Source organism: Emydura macquarii, unplaced genomic scaffold (assembly GCF_026122565.2).
Source record: "Emydura macquarii macquarii isolate MOO-44397 ecotype Brisbane River unplaced genomic scaffold, CSIRO-AGI_Emac_v2 contig_2975, whole genome shotgun sequence".
Taxonomy (NCBI): Eukaryota; Metazoa; Chordata; order Testudines; family Chelidae; genus Emydura; species Emydura macquarii.
Window position 1 is genome coordinate 1590378 of NW_027133112.1, and position 18368 is coordinate 1608745.

Sequence of the window (18368 nt, forward strand, 5' to 3'; positions counted from 1 at the left end):
ACCTTTGGACTGTCCACCAAGAGAGAGCAATCAGAGTGCAACTACCCTGGCATTACTATCTCTGCCAGAGAAGTTTGAGGCAGCGAGGGAGATGTTGTCACTCCCAGTACTGCCTCCCCTGCCATTCAAGAGGTGTCATTAGTGGCACCGCAGACAAGAGCCACCACAGCATTAAGACCCCGGGTGCCATCAAAAGGGAAACCTGCTGTGATGACACAGCACTGGTCTCTCCCCTCCCAGCACCACTCACCACTTAGCATTGCTCCACTCTAGTCGCCAAGAAGCAACTCCTCCAAGTTGGACTTCAGAAGCTGAGTCGTACACTCAGTAGCCGTTTTGGAACTCCTCCACCTGTCCAGGGGTCACAGTCCAGGAGATCCTACTCTATTGTATCAGAGTCTAGAGCTCCCCCACCACCTCCCTTGGAACAGGGACCAGGTCCCGGTACTGAACCCAGTACTGAATTTCAAGACCCAGCACCATGAGACCTATCCGGTGCAGAGGGCCAGGAACAATTCCACTTGCCCGTACAGGCTACCTCCTCTTCAGCTCCTGACGAGACGGTGGCAGGAACAAGTATAGCATCCTCCCAGGATGATCATAAGGTGCGCCAGGGTAGCTCACAACCTGAGGATCCAGGTGCAGGAGATCACAGAATCTTTCTATGCCCTGGTGGACATTCTAGTGGCATCAGGCCCATCACAAGTGACTTTGCTCTTAACTAAGGCCATTTTGGACTCCATCAAAGCCTTATGGAAGACCCCTGCATCCCCGCAACCAATAGCAAAGAGAATGCAGTACTTTGTTCCACCCAACGGGTATGAATTCCTCTATACCTATCCTCCACCAGGTTCACTGGTACTTTCAGCAGCCAATGAGAAGGAGCAGTTAGGGCCAGCTCCCAAGGCCAAAGATACCAAAAAACTAGATCTTTTTGCAGGAAGATCAACTCAGCTGTGGCCTCCAGCTCACGATAGCGAACCAGCAAGTGATTCTGAACCATTATGATTTTAATTCCTGGAATTCAATGGCAAAATTAAAGGAAGTATTGCCACAGCAGTCCAGGGGTGAATTCTCTGCCCTAGTTGAGGAGGCAAAATTGGTGGCAAGGGAATCAGTCCATGCAGCCTTGGACGCGGCAGACTCTGCAGCCTGATCTATGGCTTCGGTTGCCCCATGACATGCAGCGTACTTTACAGGACCTTGCCTTTGAAGGCATGTCACTCTTCTCAGAACAAACAGATGTCAAACTGCATAGTTTGAAGGAGTCAAGAGCCACCCTGGAATCCCTAGGGCTACATACACTGGCTCCTTCTCAAAAGCATTATAAGCCCCAAACAGTGGCTCACTTCTACCCACCACAGGCGAGACACAACTATAGTAAGAGAAGAAGCAGCCCACATCTGCTGGTGTGCCTGCTCCCTCCTGACAATCGGCAGTGTCTAAGAAGGCCTTTTGATGGGGCACTTGGTGATGATGTACGAGGGCAATGTTAGGATCCAACTTCCCCAGTTTTTGTGAACCGGCCATCCCACTTCTATCAGGCATGGGCCTGCATTCCTTAGATCGATTGGTGCTACGCACAATAGCACTGGGATACATCCTTCAATTCAGATGTTCCCGTCCTTCCCAGTCACTAGCCAGGGACCCTTCTCATAAGCAATTTCTATCCCAGGAGGTGCTGTTGCTCCTAAGAATGAGAGTAGTAGAAGAGGTTCCACCAGACTTAAGGGGCTGGGGATTCTACTTCCGTTATTTCCTAATCCTGAAAGCCAGTGACAGTCTCAGGCCAATCCTGGACCTGTGAAACCTCAACAGATTCTTGAAGAAGCTGACGTTCTTCATGGTCTCCTTGCCCTCCATTATCCTGTCTCTGGATCCAGGGGATTGGTACTCCGCTATCGATTTGAAGGATGCTGATTTTTACATTACAGGCTTCCGGGGTCACAGAAGGTTCATCTGCTTTGTCAAGAACCACATGCACTACCGATTTACCGTGCTCCCATTCGGCCAGTCAGCGGCACCTTGGGTGTTCATAAAGTTCAAGGTGGTCATTGCGGCCTTCCTGAGGAGTTGGGGGGTGGGGTCAGGTCTACCCCTACCTCAACAACTGGCTGATCAGAGGTCGGACAAAGGCCCAGGTGCAGGCGAATGTAAAGTTAATACAGTCAACTTTCCAGGATCTGGGGCTGTTGATAAATATGCAGAAGTCTATCCCCTCCCCGGTTCAAATGATATAATTCATCAGTACGATCCTTGACCTGGTCCAGGCCAGAGCCTTCCTCCCAAAACCTTGGTTCTGAGCTCTAGGTGTGCTCATAGAAATCACCCCATTACCATGGTAAGAAACTGCCTAAAGCTCGTGGGGCATATGGCATCATGCCCCTACGTGGTGCAGCATGCAAGACTATAGCTTAGACCTCTTCAGGCTTGGATGTGTATGTGCTGGGCCAACACCACTTGGACAAGGTTGTCACTCTTCCCCCTCCAGTGATCACCTCTCTTCTTTGGTAGTTGGACTGGCAGGCAGTATGTGCCAGAGTCCCATTCTCAAGACCTCAGTCGTCAATGTCTTTCATTACAGACGTGTTTGGCAACGGGATCGGGGTTTCACTTGGTGATCCTCGGAACTCAGGGTCTGTGGTCTCCAGAAGAGCTCCCGCTACACATCAACATGAGGAAATTCAGAGTGATGCACGTAGCCTGCCAAGTGTTCAAACCCCACTTTGAGTGTTGGTTCTGATCGAAAACACAACAGCGATGTTTTATATAAAACAGTGATGGAGCGCATTCCTCTCGCTTCTGCCAGAAAGCTCTTCGCCTGTGGTAATTCTTCATAGCCCACTCCATACACCTCAAAGCCTTCTATATCCCGAGGTCACAAAACAAACTGGTGGATCATCTCAGCAGATCCTTCTCCAACCACCACGAGTGGTCCATCCGTCCAGATGTTGTGAAAGGCATTTTCCAGAAGTGGGGGACTTCCCAGATAGTTCTTTTTGCAACGAAGGACAATAGGAAGTGTCTTCAGTTCTGCTCCTTCCTGGGTCACAGCCAAGGCTTACTCGTGGATGCTTTTCTCCTTCCTTGGGCAGATTCTTTTTTCTACACATTCCCTCCCATCCCTCTCATACACAAGGTCCTTTTAGCCCCAGCCTGGCCACATCAACACTGGTTCAGCACCCTCTTGGACCTGTTGGTGGAAACGCCAATCTGCTTGCCTCCATTTCCAGATCTGATCTCCAAGGACCATGGCCATCTACGTCATCCAAAGTTCAGGTCCCTTTATCTCACAGCCTGGAAGCGCCATGGCTGAACTCTACAGAGCAAACATATTCAGGGCCAGTTCGTAAGGTGCTTTTAAGGAGCAGAAAATGGTCCCCTAGAGCCAGTTACCTATTAAAGTGGAAAAGATTCTCAATGTGGTCTCCACAGAAAGGACTTTTACCTACACAGTCATCATTACCTTTCATTCTAGACTACTTACTCCACTTGAAACAGCAAGGCCTAACGGTATCATCTGTTAAGATCCATCTAGATGCAATCTTGGCATTTCACCCATGGGTGAATGGCTGCTCTGTTTTCTCAAGCTCTGTATGTAGTCATTTCCCCAAAGGCCTGGAAAGGTTATATCCCCAGATATGGCAGCCACTCCCTCCCTCCTCTACTTGATGTTGGCAAGGCTAACAGGACCACCATTTGAACTGCTGGCAACTTGCTGTCTGCTCTATCTATCCTGGAACATGGTCTTCCTGGTAGCCATTACATCTGCCTGAAGGGTCTTGGAGATCCAAGCCCTTACATCGGAACCACCTTATATGGTCTTTTTCAAAGACAAGGTTCAGTTGCGACCACATTCAGCCTTCCTTCCAAAGATGGTCTCACAATTCCATAGTAGCCTGGATATCTTTCTACCAGTCTTCTATCCAAAGCTGCATGCCAACAGGGAGAGAAACGCCACTTGCTGGATGTTAGGCATGCACTAGCTTTTTACATAGAAAAGACTCTTTATGAAAATCTATTCCATCTTTTTGTAGCCATCAAAGACAGAATGAAAGGCCTTCCACTCTCAACCCAGAGAATTTCATCATGGATCGCTTCCTGTATCTGCACATGCTACAACTTGGCAAAGATTCCCATTTTTTCTGCCTTGACAGCACATTCGACAAGGACTCAGTTATCTTCAGTGGTGTTCATAGCACAAGTTCCTATCCAGGACATCTGTAGAGCGGCAAAGTGGTCATTGGGTCACACTTTCGTGTCCCACTACACCATCACCCAGCAGGTTAGAGACAATGCAAGTTTTGGACAAGTGGTATTACAATCTGCATGCTAGTCAACTTCAAACCTTCCAACCTATGCAACTGCTTGAGAGTCACCTACATTGGAATGGACATGAGCAAGCACTCGAAGAAAAAAAGATTATTACTGATCTTCTCTAACTATTCCTGTCCATTCCAAAATTCCCCCCCACCTCCCCGCCCCTCTGTCGGAGATAGCCAGTAAGAAGAAACTGAGGGGGTGGCAGGTGGCAGGGTTCCTTTATATTGGTGCTATGAGAGCACAACTCCAGGGGGCACCAAAGTCAACCCAGTGCATACCACTGAGGGAAAAACTTTCCACCTGCGGTGTTCGAGGTGGGCATGCATCTACATTAGAATGGACATGAGCAACACATCTCAAATAACCGCAGTTATGGAAGGTTAGTAACTGTTTTTCCTGCCTGCTACATAGAAAGACCCAGATGTATATTATGTATGAATTATCCTGCAAGTTGGATATAGAATGGCAATATAGAATGATTAAAGGTTTCATCTTTTTCTTCCCTGTTAGTTCAGGAAATTATTTGCACGTAAACTGTTCCATAAGACACAAATAAGGAATTCATTGTCACATGTAATACAGATTCAGTGACTTAGCCTCTCCTTGTGCTTAGAAAAAAAGACACAGGCAATAATCACCTCTGTGTGACTTTTCCTCCAGGAGAACAAGAAAAAAAATTTTAAAAAAAGGGCATGCTGTATTCAAAAATTCCTGTCTGCCTTTACCATAGAGATGTGTTTAGCTGGCTTGTTACAGACAAAGTATATTTGAAGTACGCAACGTGTATTGATCGCATTTGCAAACTTCAACAGTTTAAAATTCACTGGCAACCACTGTGTGAAATAAAGTATTTATCTTTACAGGAGTTACAAAGGTAGATTATGGAGACATATCGTCACGCCTTGGGCTAAGACACAAACTGCAATGCAAGCCTTTCTCCTGGTACCTGGAGAATGTTTATCCCGATTCCCAAATTCCACGCCATTATTTCTCTTTAGGGGAGGTAAGGATTATTTTTATTACATACTCTTAATCTTCCTTTCTGCAGTGTGTATATCACAATGTACAGTTTTTGAGATCTCATTTGAGTAGTAAAGCTGGAGTCAGTGTACCCAGCACCAAAGTGTAATATCTCACAGCTCCATGTCTTTCATTAGTAAAATGATGTATTCGACTTTTGAATGGTTTGAAGTATTAGCAAGCAGTTGACCTACAGTGTCAGAGATTGGGACTTATTGTCCCTGTTTACAGCTTTTGTCAATAAAAATTCAGCTTTTGGCAACAAAATGGTGATGTACACACTACAATGCTCCACTTGCCAACAAAACTCCCCTGCTTTGGTGACAAAACCACCTCAGCGAGAGGTGTAGAGCTTTTTGTGGCAAAGTTAGAGCGACAAAGCATCAGTGTAGACAGTGTGTGCCATAACTGGACTCCAGGAGCTATCCCACAATGCCCAGCCTGATCGCTCTGCTCACTGTTTTGAACTCTGCTGCACTGCCCTGCAGCACAGGCATGTGCCCCTCCCCTTTCTTATCCCCAAGAAGTTTTGAAATTTCTCAGCGTGGAGAGCTCACACAGCTACTGCCCAGCTGAGCATGCTGGCTCCCAGAAGGAGATGCAATCCTGCCTGGACTGCAGGAATGGGTGTGGATCATTCTTCTTGGTCTGTGGGGAGATGAGGTTGTGGGAGAATTCAAAGGGAATGAGTCTTGCTCTCCTATGGCAGGCCTGCAGGCAGTGTTGGCTGCTGCTGGGACAGGAGGGGGAAGAGACTCTTGATGTGCTGTGCAAAGACGAGGGAGGTTGTGAGAGAACTCAGAGGGAATCACAAAATTCCTTCTCTCCCCGGCACTAGGACCCACAGCAGCAGGGAGGCAGGGTGGGCTGCTGCTGGGGGGAAGGCGGAGAGACTCCTGATGTGTTGTGCAGAACCAGGGAGGGAGGCAGGGGCTGATGTTGGGGTATCCCCTCCTCCCGCTGGTGTACAGGTCTCTGCTGAGCTGGGGTGGAGGGGACAGGGGGACACCAGCTGTCTGTGTACAAGCTTCTGCCTCAGGATTGATTGCTCCAAGTTGCTGTCTGAACTTAGAGGCAACATGCAGACACACTCACTGTCCCCCAGCACACATGTGCATGTCTCTCTCACCTCTCCTCCCCCCCCTCCCCCCCAACACACACACACACACACACACACACAAACACACACTTCTGTGGGCTTATGTTTGTGTTCAGCAATGTCAGTTTGGCTGCTTTTCAACTGCCTTATTTCAACTGCCCGCCCAATGAAATATTGCAAACCCTTCTCAAACCACCCTGCATTCAGTTGCACGGTAGGATAGCTACCCACAGTGCACTGCTCCCTGGGTTCAAGAGCTAGTAATGTGAATGCATTCCATTGACACAAGGAGCATAGTGAGGACATGCATCAGCGGTTTAATTATAGAGGTGGCTGTACGCAAGCCTAACTTGTGTTGACAAAACTCTAGTATAGACAAGGCCTTACCATGGAAGAGCTTTGGAGAAAATCATTTGGACACTGGTTCATATTTTACTTGTGTTTCGCTGATGTGCATTGTGCTTTACAACTACTTCTTCTTTTCCTTTATGCCACTTTTCCTGGTGAGGGTCATAGCAGCAGCATGGAGAATGGGGAGGACCAGACCTCCCTTTCCTCCGCAATAGTTTCCAGCTCCTCGTGGGGGATTCTCAGGTGTTCCTAGGCCAGCCGGAAGATGATATCCCTCCAGTGTGTCCTGGGTTGTCCTTGGGGCCTCCTCCCAGTGGGACATGCTCAATATAGTTCCAAAGGAAGCCTACCAGGGGGCATCCTTAGCTGACTCCTCTTGATCTGGAGGAGTAGTGGCTCTACTCCGAGGCAATCCTGAATAGCCAACCCCTCACACTATCTCAGAGAGTCAGCCCAGCCAACCTGTGGAGAAATGTCATTTCCGCTGCTTGTACCCGCAGTCTCGTCCTTTCAGTCATTACTCAAAGTTCATGGTCATAGGTCAGAATGGGGACATAGACTGATCTGTAAACCAACAGCTGCATCCAAAAACTTAGCTCCTGCTTTATCACCATGTATCAGTACAGCGCCTGCATCACTGCCCAGGCTACACTAATCTGCCAGTTAATCTCACGCTACCACTTACTATCACTCATGAATCAAGACCCTAGATACTTAAATTTTCCCACTAAGAGCAGCTGCTCCCCCTTCATCTGGAGAGAATATTTCACTTTCTTTTGGGAAAGAACCATGTCTTCCGATTTGGAGGTGCTGATTCTTATCCCACTCACTTCACACTCGGCAGCAAAGCATTTGAGTGCACGTTGGAGATTAGTCTGAAGAACCAAGAAAAACATCATCATCTGCAAATTGCAGAAATGCCACCTTCAAGTCCCCGGACTGGATACCACTCCCCAAGTTGGCTGTGACTTGAAAATCCTGTCCATGAAAATCACAAACAGGAGTGGGGACAGGATGCACCTTTGGTGGAGTCCAATGGCCACCTTGAATGAACTCGATGCCTAGAATGTGAGCACAACTTACTCAGAGAATAGAGGGACTGGATAGCACACTTCAGTGGCACCGGCACCTCATGCTCCTGCTGCCCTTCCCACAGAACATCTCAGGGAAAATGGTCATAAGCCTTCTCCCAGTCTATAAAATAAAGGTAACTGGGGTTAGGAAACTCCCACAAACCTCTCGAGTATCTGAGAAAGAAAACAACTGGTCCCTTGTTCCACATCTGGGACAGAAACCAAATTCTTCCTCCTGAATCCAAGGTTCAACTAACGGACATAGCCTCTTCTCCAACACCCTGGCATAGGCTTTGCTGGGAAGGCTGACAAGTGTGATACCTGTAGTTGGAGCACACCCTCTAGTCTCCTTTTTTTTTTTTTTTTTAAATTGGGACCACCACTCTTGTTTGCCAATCCTGAGGTACTACCTTCCATGCAACATTGAAGAGGCATGTTAACCACAATATCCTGACTTTATCCAATGATATCAACCTCTCTGGGCGAATCTCATCCACCCCTGCTGCCTTAACACTGTGAAGGCACTTTACCGCAGAAGCAACGTCATCAGCAGAAATAGATCTGATCCCATTTGGGGGTTTCAGCACTGCCTCCTGATAGGAGGGTATGTCCACAGGGTTGAGAAGTTCCTCAAAGTACTCCTTCCACGTCTCATCAGTTGTCTGAGTCACAGTCAGCATTTCATCACTTTTGCTGAGAACAGCCTCTCAAATGTCCCGCAACCCCCTCCTAAGGTGACAAATGGTTTGCCAGAACACCTTTGAGGCTGTCTGGTAGTCATTGTCCATGGTTTTTCTAAACTACTCCCAGGCTCGGGCTTTCACTTCAGTGACTGCCACAGCCATACCCCTCCGAATCTGCTGGTACCTCTCAGTTGTATCAGAAGTCTGATTCACGAGCATTTATCAGAAGGCCTTCTTCTTCGCCTTGACAGCTTCCCTCACAACTGGTGTCCACCAGCAGGTCCTAGGGTTGCCATCATGACAGGCACCAACTGCATTCAGGCCACAGCTTCATGGTTGCCTCAACGTTTGAGGCCCTAAACAAGGTCCACTTGGACTCAGTGTCCATGACCTTGCCTGGAATGCAGGAGAAATTCTTCCGGAAGTGGGAATTGAAGTCTTTCCTCCCAAGGTTCTCCACCAGATGTTCCCAGGCAACCTGCATTGATTATTTGGGCCTCCGGTGTCTATAAAGCCAGCATCCCGTGCATCAGATCCAACTCACCACCAAATAGTGGTTGGTTGACAGCTTTGCTCCTCTCTTCATCCAGGTGTCCAAAACATGTGGTCTTATGTCCGATGAATCAACTAAAAATCTCTTTGGCCCACGGTGCTCTGGTACCATGTACATTTATGAGCCACCTTGGTGTTCGTTATGGACAATCCACGACTAGCACTGACCAGCAGCTCACGATTTGGATCCAGATCAGGGAGGCCGTTCCTCCTAATCACTCCCCTCCAGGTGTCTCCATCATTCCTCACGTGGGCATTAAAGTCCCCCAATAGAATAACAGAGTCAGTAGGTCACACTCTATTGAGCACCAATCCCGCCATCTCCAAAAAGGTCAAGTATTCTGAATTGCTGTTAGGTGCGAAAATACACACAGCAGACAGCAAACTCCCACTGCGCAGCACCCAGCTGGGTACTGGTGAGTATCCCCACACCTGCTCAGGGTTTCTCATGTGGGGCCACTCCAGAGTAGGCTCCCGGTGGGAAATGGGGATGGGAGAAACCCGGGGCTGGCTCCTGGAGGGGAATGGAAAGGAGGGCGGGGGAAAGACAACCTGCTGGGAACCAGCCTGTGGAACTCCTGGCAGAGAGCTGAGAGACCAGGTTTTCAGCTATCACACTGCGCCTCTTAAGTCAATGGAAGTGCTCCTGGTGAGGACACACCCCACCAATCCAAGGAGGGTAGTGAGGACGTCAGCCTCTGCAGTAATTACTGCGGTGGCTGTAAGTCAACATATGTTATGTTGACTTATTTTTTTAATGTAGACAATGCCATGGACTCTTAAGTGAGTCACCTCCTTTTCCTTGGACAGCTTGGAATCAGGAGAAGGTAATGCTCATTGACTCAGGACATGGATGAGTCCATATAAGGACACTGTTTGTCACCTATGTGACCCGTCCGTGGCTAGAGTAACCACATGAAAATGTCACTGTCAGGGCAGGCTGCTAAAGAAGAGTAGATTCTCCCAGCACTAGTGGGTGACACTGAAATCTAGACTTCCCAACCAGCCACAAACAATGCTTCTGATTCCCCACACTGGTTATCAAGAAGCTAAAGCAAAAAAAAAAAACAGCCCCCCTTTACTGCATTTCAATCTCTGGCTCCCAATCAGTCACTAGGTTCAGTAAAGAGATAAGTTATTTAAAACTCTATGTTCATTACCAAAAAGGTTCTCCTGACTCCAAAGGGTCAGCCACAATACCAGATCAATATAAGTTTGAATCTTACCCAAAATACCATGCTGCCAACCAATCCTTTAATAACTAAAACCAAAGGTTTATTGTAAAAGGGAAAAAAGACTGTAAGAAAAATGTAAGTGATTAAAGCAATCAGATACGTGCAAATGATTTGAAAGTCCATATATATGAGGTTTCCAGTAGAATTGTGGTGTTTGCAGGCTTGTACCCTCTGATGTACATCTAGTACCTGGATGGGTCTCCGTTTTTTGATTCACAGCTTCAGTTGCAAATGAGTTGATCCAGAGGTAGGTGAAGGTTGAAGACTGTAGACTAAAGACAAAATGGATGTCGTGCAGCTGCCTTTTATGTCCCTTGACCGTTTCCATACTGCTTGTGGAAGTCTACAGACATAATATGGAGTCCAGAGTCACATGAATAAGTCCTGGTGACTCATAAGGTGTAGCCCCTGGGTTCTTTCCCTGAGCTCATTATATCTGTGAGTTTCCTTAATGGGCCATTAAGCAGCTTATTGCTGCTGCCATCCTGCCTGGAGTGTCGCCCAGAAACACAGCACAAGTTGTAATACAGATAGAGCAAACATATCCATACCTTTCAATAAAAATATGATACACACAAACAATATCATCATACTTGGCAAATTATAACCTTTCTAACAGTACCTGACATGGCCTATCTCATATGAATTATTGTAATTTTGAAATATTTATACTAAATCACATTACAAATGATCCCCGCTGATCCATCCACCGACACAAGCTGACCCTGAGGGTGGGGCAAAGCCCCATGGGGGAGAAGGAACATTATAAAAAGGGGAGACATTGCCATGCTTGCTCTCTTCTACCTTCATCTACAAACACCACCAAGCAACTGAACTGCTGACCAAAGGGGAGAGAGCCTGGCTGATGGGTAACCAGCCAGTCTATGGTGAGAATCATGTAAGTTTGTACGGTTGCTGAAAGTGTTAAGGTTAGTTTAGAATGCGTTTTGCTTTTGTGTTCACTTAACCAAATCTGACTTGTTATCCTTTGTCTTATAATCACTTAAAATCCTTCTATAGTTAATAAATTTGTTTGCTTGTTTTACCTAAAGCAATACATTGGGTTTGAAATGTGCTGGAGAGACTGCTTGGGATAGCAAGGCTGGTGCATATCAATTTCTTTGTTAAATGGATGAATTTATATGAGTTTACATTGTTCAGTGGACATCACTGAACATTGTAAGATGGAGGTTCCTAGGGTTACATCTGGGACTGGGGGGGGGGGGGGGGTAGTTGCTGGGGTCATTCTGATGTATAATCCCAAAACTGGCTGGCTAGAATCCTTCAGTTGGGGGCATCTTGCTTGCCAGAGGCTGTGCGTGAGCAGCCCAGGAGTGGGGGATCTCATAGCAGAGTAGAGTAAAGCTGGCTCCAGGAGTGCAGGATTGGGGTGACCAATCAGCCACTCACCAGTCCAGATTTCACCAAGGGAATGTCACACCCTAGTACGAGTGAAGCTTGTGTGGTCATTTTTGGGCCTTCATGAGGATGAATTGTTTTTAGTTTGGAATCTTTCCTCCCAGACCTGTTTGCCTAGGGTGACCCTAACAGGAGACCTAAGCTCCAGATGACCTAGTCCTGGGGTTCATCAGAATACACAAGCCCCTCCACCACAACAATGTAATGATCCTCGTAGGGGCAGTGCTTTACAAACAGTTTTAACTAACAAGGAGCTTAGGGCTTGTCTACATGGCACATTAGTGCGCACCAGTTGAGATGTAAATTCTGGTGTGCATCAGCATGTCATACATTGTCTATGTGGAGCTTGATGGTTCTTTTAGGGTGCGCCATCAGGATCCACACAAACAGTGCATGACATGCTGATGCCCATTACACCCCAGCTGGTATGCACTAGTGTATCAAGTAAACAAGCCCTTAATTACATAAGACATAACACATCAAGAGATTACAAATAATAAAAGGTGAAAAAAAGAGTTCTGAATGCCATGAGACAATGGTTACAACAATTAGAATATGGAATATGTTTACAGATAAACATGCATAGAAATACAGGAATTGTCATACCAAATCATATCAGTGGTTCATCTAATCCACTGTCTTGTCTCTGAGTTTGACTAGTTCTGGATGCTTCCAGGGAAGGTACAAGAAACCCTGTAGTGTACAATTAAGAATTAATTTGCTATAGGGAAGGTGGAATTTCTTCTGAACCCCTATAAACTAGTGGTGGTTTAGTGCCTTGGCACATAATAATTTACATCTTTCATTTGAAAAAAAAAATATTTTCATCCTATGCAATGAGAACATCTGTGGTCACATTACCTATGCAACTATCTAAGCCTTTTTAAAAAGTTTACTAAGCTCTTGGCTTCTAGTGACACAGTTTCATGGGCTATTGATGCATTACAAACAAGTATTTCCTTTTTACTCTTAAATGTTATGTCTTTAAATTTCATAGAATATTTCCTTTTTTTTATTATGAGACAAAGGGCATATAGGACCATCCCAGTTCACCTTTTGCAGTGCCAATCATGATTTTGTATACCTCTCCTTATTTATTTCCTCTCTAAACTAAACAGAAAAATCTCTTTATCTAGGGACATATCTTTTATGCCTAAAATTTTTGTAGCTTATCTCTGAACTCCTGTATTTCACCTATATCTCTTCGGAGGTAGGGTGACCAGAACTCACCATAATATCCAGAAAATGTACATTTGATTGACATAGTGACATTTCGTTATCTCTGTGTTTTATACAGCCTCAGACATAGTTGGCATTTTTGACTGCTTGGGCACACTGGAGTAGAGATTTTTGTTTAGTTAACCACAGTTATGTCCGGGTTTCTTTCCGGAGTGGTTACAGTTACTTTACAACCCAGGAATGTGTCCAAGTAGTTCAAATTATTCTTTGCAGCATGCATTACCTCATATCATAGCTAACAAGTCTTGTGCAGCTCCATGTGATGATTCTCAGAGATTAGTCACTGATTTCCCATTCTGGAGTAATAGTGTTGTGTGGACAGTGAGACTCATGTTTCCTCCAGAACTACTGGCAAGTGAATGGGAGGCAGGAGCCTACCACCCCTACAGTCCCTCCCTCTCCCCACAAACACATGCGCCTACCCACCACTTCAAGGCAGGTGAAGGAAACTGCTGAAGATGCTGTGCCTGGAGCAGTTGGGTGTGTATGGTGGCATGCCAGGGATGGACTGCTAGGGCAGCTGCATGGTTGAATGTGCCTGGGGTGCTTTTTCCTCACATTTTGTCCTGCCACTACAGCCATCCTTGTTGGTTGCTATGAGCTGGAATACTTGTCAGACGGACGTAATTGCATGAGGATTTCTGTTGCATATTTGAGAATCCAGTTAGGGGCTGTGAGTGTCACTATAAATGCACAACATTTGACATTCCTGTTGCATTTGTTGTCGATTAATTTTAGCTGTCATTGTTTCTGATTTTATGTAAACTAAATATTTCACACCTACAGAGTGACTAATCTTAATTGAAGGCTAGCTATATACTTTTAATATAAATATAAAATGAAGCTGTTTTTTGAGAGTTCTGAGTACAAAAAAGCAGAAAAATGGAGTGCAAAAGAGTTTTGTTGATCTTTCCCTGTGCTCTCATATCACATTTGGTTGAACAGGTATACACATTTTCCAGAAATTGGCACCTGGTACTATTTGGGACTTAAGTGAGAAATTTCACCTTGAAAAGGACATTTTTATAAAGCTAACTGCAAGAATAACTATATTTTTGTTCCACAGTACTGTAAAATATGCTGGAATTACATTTTTTACTTTAATCTTTTTATGTTTCCCTCCTCGCTTATATTACATTTTAGCAGTTCATGGAGGGAGTGGAAATCTGTTGGTAAGATAGAATGACTTGTTTCTAAAATATTCAGCTTTTCTGATCAGCTGAAGGTTTAGATAAAATAACCAGCTCAAGTAATACACAGCATTTTTTTACATCATGGTGCATAACATTTTCAAAGCAGTATGGAAACAACACTTTCCTATAAATCTCAAATCAAACCTGAATCTTTTGTGATTAAGAGTGTATTTTGTTTTTCATGTGCCTATGAATTGACTAGTTACAGTTAGAATGAGATGTTATGAAATAATATAAAAGGCTGATTTAGTTATTTATCAGGAGCGGCCAACTGTGCTCGTGAGCTGCATGAGGCTCTTCTTTTACAGTTAAGGTGCAGCTCATGGAGCTCTCTGTGCCCCCCGCCCACCCTCCCCCCAGCATTCTTCACCTGTTAGCGTGGGGTGGGGAACTCAGAGCTTCTGCTCTGTGGCAGGGTGATGGGGCTAAAGGATTCTGCCCAGAGGGGAGGCGGGTCTCGGGGCATCAGTAACTTTGGCCACCCATGTTATATATCTAGTCTGTTTGAAACCAAGAAGTTCTGGAAACCTCATGAAAGCCTGACCTTACATAAATTAAAATAAATTTTCGACCCTTGGATGCTTTTATGCTCAGCTGAAGCTCAAACTTTTTAGAAGATTTGTTCATCACTATTTGTGAATCAGTTGCCAGTGGTATCCTCTGTGAGCTGATTCTGTTCCCCCAATAACTATTAATAATAACCTGTCTTGATGTATGTTATGCTTTATTTCTTCTACAGATAAGAAATGTGGAGACAAATCAATGCCTGGATAACATGGCGAGAAAGGAAAATGAAAAAGTTGGAATTTTTAACTGTCATGGAATGGGTGGAAACCAGGTGACGATGTTTTACAACTTTAAATTATTTCAGACATTACTCATCTGTTAATACATAATTTCCAGCACTTTCAATAGTTAACTGTACAGAAAATGTGCTGTTTAAAGAACCCTAATGTGAGAAGTGGCCTGCAAGATGAGTTAAAAAAGAGTACCTAAAAAAAGGTTTCTGTTGCCACTAGTGTAGTCATTTGGACCCAGTTCAAAACCCGATGTAGTCAATGGGTGTCTTTCCAATGACTCCCCGCACATCTGGTAAGTAAGTGTAATCTATGCAGTAGACATCCTGTATGATCCCTGGAACTGTCTACAGATCTCTCTAGTTGGTTTTGTCACTTTTGCAAATTCAGACATAAAAATACTGTTGTTTATAGTTTTACGTTTTTTATATTTCACTCAGGAGTTTATTGTATATCTACTTCTCTCTTTAATTTTATTATTTTATTTGAATGCTGTTTACCAGCCTGCCAGAATTACCCATTTTAGGATGCTCATCCCTTTCTACCATTTGGGAACTTCTTAATCTAAAGAACTTCTCTGTTCTTGATATGGTGTTTATATAGTTGTCTCCTAAGAAAACAGTTTTGAATACAGTGGTTTTTAAAAAAAAGAAAAATTGTTTGCTATAAATGAAGTAATAATGAAATGGTATATGAACCTGCTGTTTTCTCTGAGGAACTCAGTAGATGAACATTATTATTTTTCTACAAAGGTTTTCTCATATACTGCCAACAAAGAAATTCGAACAGATGATTTATGCTTGGATGTCTCCAAACTTAATGGCCCAGTCACAATGCTCAAGTGCCACCACCTTAAAGGCAATCAACTTTGGGAATATGATCCAATGGTAAGTTTTTGTGATGCTGAAATAAGACTTTCAGTTAGTTTCTTGCATACATTTTCACATAACCTATGATAAACAATATATTCCTGTTACTAAGGGCTGTCATTTGTTGGTCAGAACAGGGCGTTGAGAGTCATCTATCTGTCATCACTTCTCTGTTATCTTGGGCAAGTCACTGTGCCTCAGGTTAACTACCTCAGGAAAAAATATAACTTTTGCTTATCTCACAGGAATGAGTCTTCATGTTTAGAAACTGCTTTGAGGGCCTCTGATAAAAGGTATATTAGCACCTTATGGTGTTAGCAAAACCAGAGAAGGAAAATTACACTGGCCCAAGGGCTGGAATTTTCTATTTTTAGTCCTGGACCAGTAAAAAATAAAACCAACATTAAGGATCCTGTGATACATCAAGATCTGATATCTTGCTTCTGCCAATGTTAAAACAAATACTTTATAATAATAAAGTTGGGACACTGAATTTTGAATAGTGTAAACCTTTCATTTCTAGGCCTGGCATGTTGAGGTATAGGACTTTCAAATATCATTGCAATCATATCTTACTTCTCACTTGAATGTCAAAGTTGTTTTTAAAATCATATATTTAACTGCTAGAGCTAGAAACTAATGACTTACACCATTTGAAAGCTTTCATATAATATAAATCAGTAATCTGTAACTTCAGCAGTTTGTCAAATATCAGCTTCTAAAATCATGTTGCAGTTAAATGTTGGTATAAGGCGAGAGGAGTCAGATTACATGATTTTTAATATTGTATTTTCCTAACCAATGGAGCAGTGAATACAGACAAAATCTCTTAATTTGAAAACTTTTAAGTCAGCTACTATACTAGATGACTGCTAGATAATTCTGTAAGGAAAATCTTGCCCCTTCAACTTATTCAAATTATTTGAGGAGGATAAAGGAGAACCAGTAGATACTCTATTTGGACTTTCAAAAAGTCTTTGATAAAGATGCCCACAAGATAGTATTAAGGTAACTAAGTAGTTATGGACTTAGAAGCTTAAGGGCTGATGACAAATAGGAATCAATGAGTTATCTATAAGGAGAAAGAAAGGTTAATATTATGGTTGCTCAAAGGGTATCGACTAGCATGGGTGCTCATGTTTATTAATGATCTGTAAGAGGAAATGAAGAGTGGGGTGGCAAAATTTCTGGCTGACAAAAGATAGGCTAGTCAAATCTAGAATAACATTGTGAAGAGCTTTTGAAGGAGTTAAAGCTAGGCAATTCAGTAATAGTCAGATGGAATTAAATGTAGACAACTGACAGGAAAAGCACAATGGATGGAGCAATTTTGAACTATTTAGACACATTTATTGGTTCTTGAAGTGATTGTCTACATATATTCCATTCTTAGTGAGCATGTAACCGAGATTTGATTCTTTTGAATAACAAAACTCTCAGTGCTGCAAGATACTATTGATGTTTAGTACAATTTGAAAAAGAATGGGTAGACATCAATAATAAGAATATTATTTGCAGTTACACTAGTTAAAAGTTTACAGGAGATCAGTCCCTTCATTCTTCAATATATAAGTCATCCACTAGTAGCCTGATGTTAGAAAGAAACATTTCCCCTCTGCAGGTTGTTCCACGTTTCTCCATTAAGAGGGTTTACGCCTTCATCAGAAGCATCTGGTACCAGACTAGTTGGATAATTGGTCTGATCTGGTATGGCAGTTCCTATTTTACTGAAAGCAGATAATTGTTTTTCGTTGAGAAAGCTCTAATCATCCGGGCATCCTCATTTCACTTGAGCAGGTGGTTGTATTACAAAAGGTAGTGTAAACAAAGCCTTGATCTTTAGGGAAAACATTAATGAAGTGAAAATTACCTCAGCCCCCCAGTTGTTTCATAGTATAAATCCTCCTAGAGATATGAGGAAATTACTTCACTAGAATGAAGAGAGAAACTTTGACTTTATTTGGGCTGGCCATGTGCTTGTACTTCAGAAGGCTTCTTGGGAAATGAAGTTTTAAAACTTCCAGTTCAAATTGCATCAGAGTCTTTAACCACTCACAAATTAACACGCTTTAGATTCCAGATGATGAACCTGTGTAAATGGAAAAAAAAAACTTCCTAGCTCATCTGCTTATGAAGCTTTTCTAATCTTTTTTCTAAAGGATATTCTAAAAGAAAAAGATAATATTGTCACAGTTTCAGGGTGACTGTACCCTTATTCCCCCTCTACAGTCCCTCAATGGCACCACCTCTAGATTTCCAGCTCCAAGCCATCATCTCTCTTGGGTGGAGACCAGCATCTCTCTCCCTCCTCACTGAGATTTTAAGGCTGCATAGCTCCTTGCCTTACATTGTGATATCCCCAGCAAACCAGTCTGTGTAAAGGCTAGGCACTTGTGCTTAGCTTTCTCTCCGAGGGCTATGAACAGTGTCTTACCAGCAGTCTCAAGGTATCACACACATCTTTCTAAGCAAGAACCTCTTAAGGAAAAGCATTACGACAACATACACAAAACAA

General features: G+C 43.8%; 1 protein-coding gene across 4 annotated transcripts in view; it reads left to right on the forward strand.

Annotated features, from left to right (window-relative positions):
- Positions 1-18368, forward strand: part of GALNT1 (polypeptide N-acetylgalactosaminyltransferase 1) — a 182603-nt gene that overhangs the window by 153608 nt on the left and 10627 nt on the right. For all 4 annotated transcript variants that reach the window (XM_067569940.1, XM_067569942.1, XM_067569943.1 and 1 more), the window contains 3 exons: positions 5187-5326; positions 14927-15025; positions 15737-15871. In XM_067569940.1, the coding sequence (XP_067426041.1) occupies positions 5187-5326; positions 14927-15025; positions 15737-15871 (374 nt within the window). The remainder of the gene's footprint in view (positions 1-5186; positions 5327-14926; positions 15026-15736; positions 15872-18368) is intronic.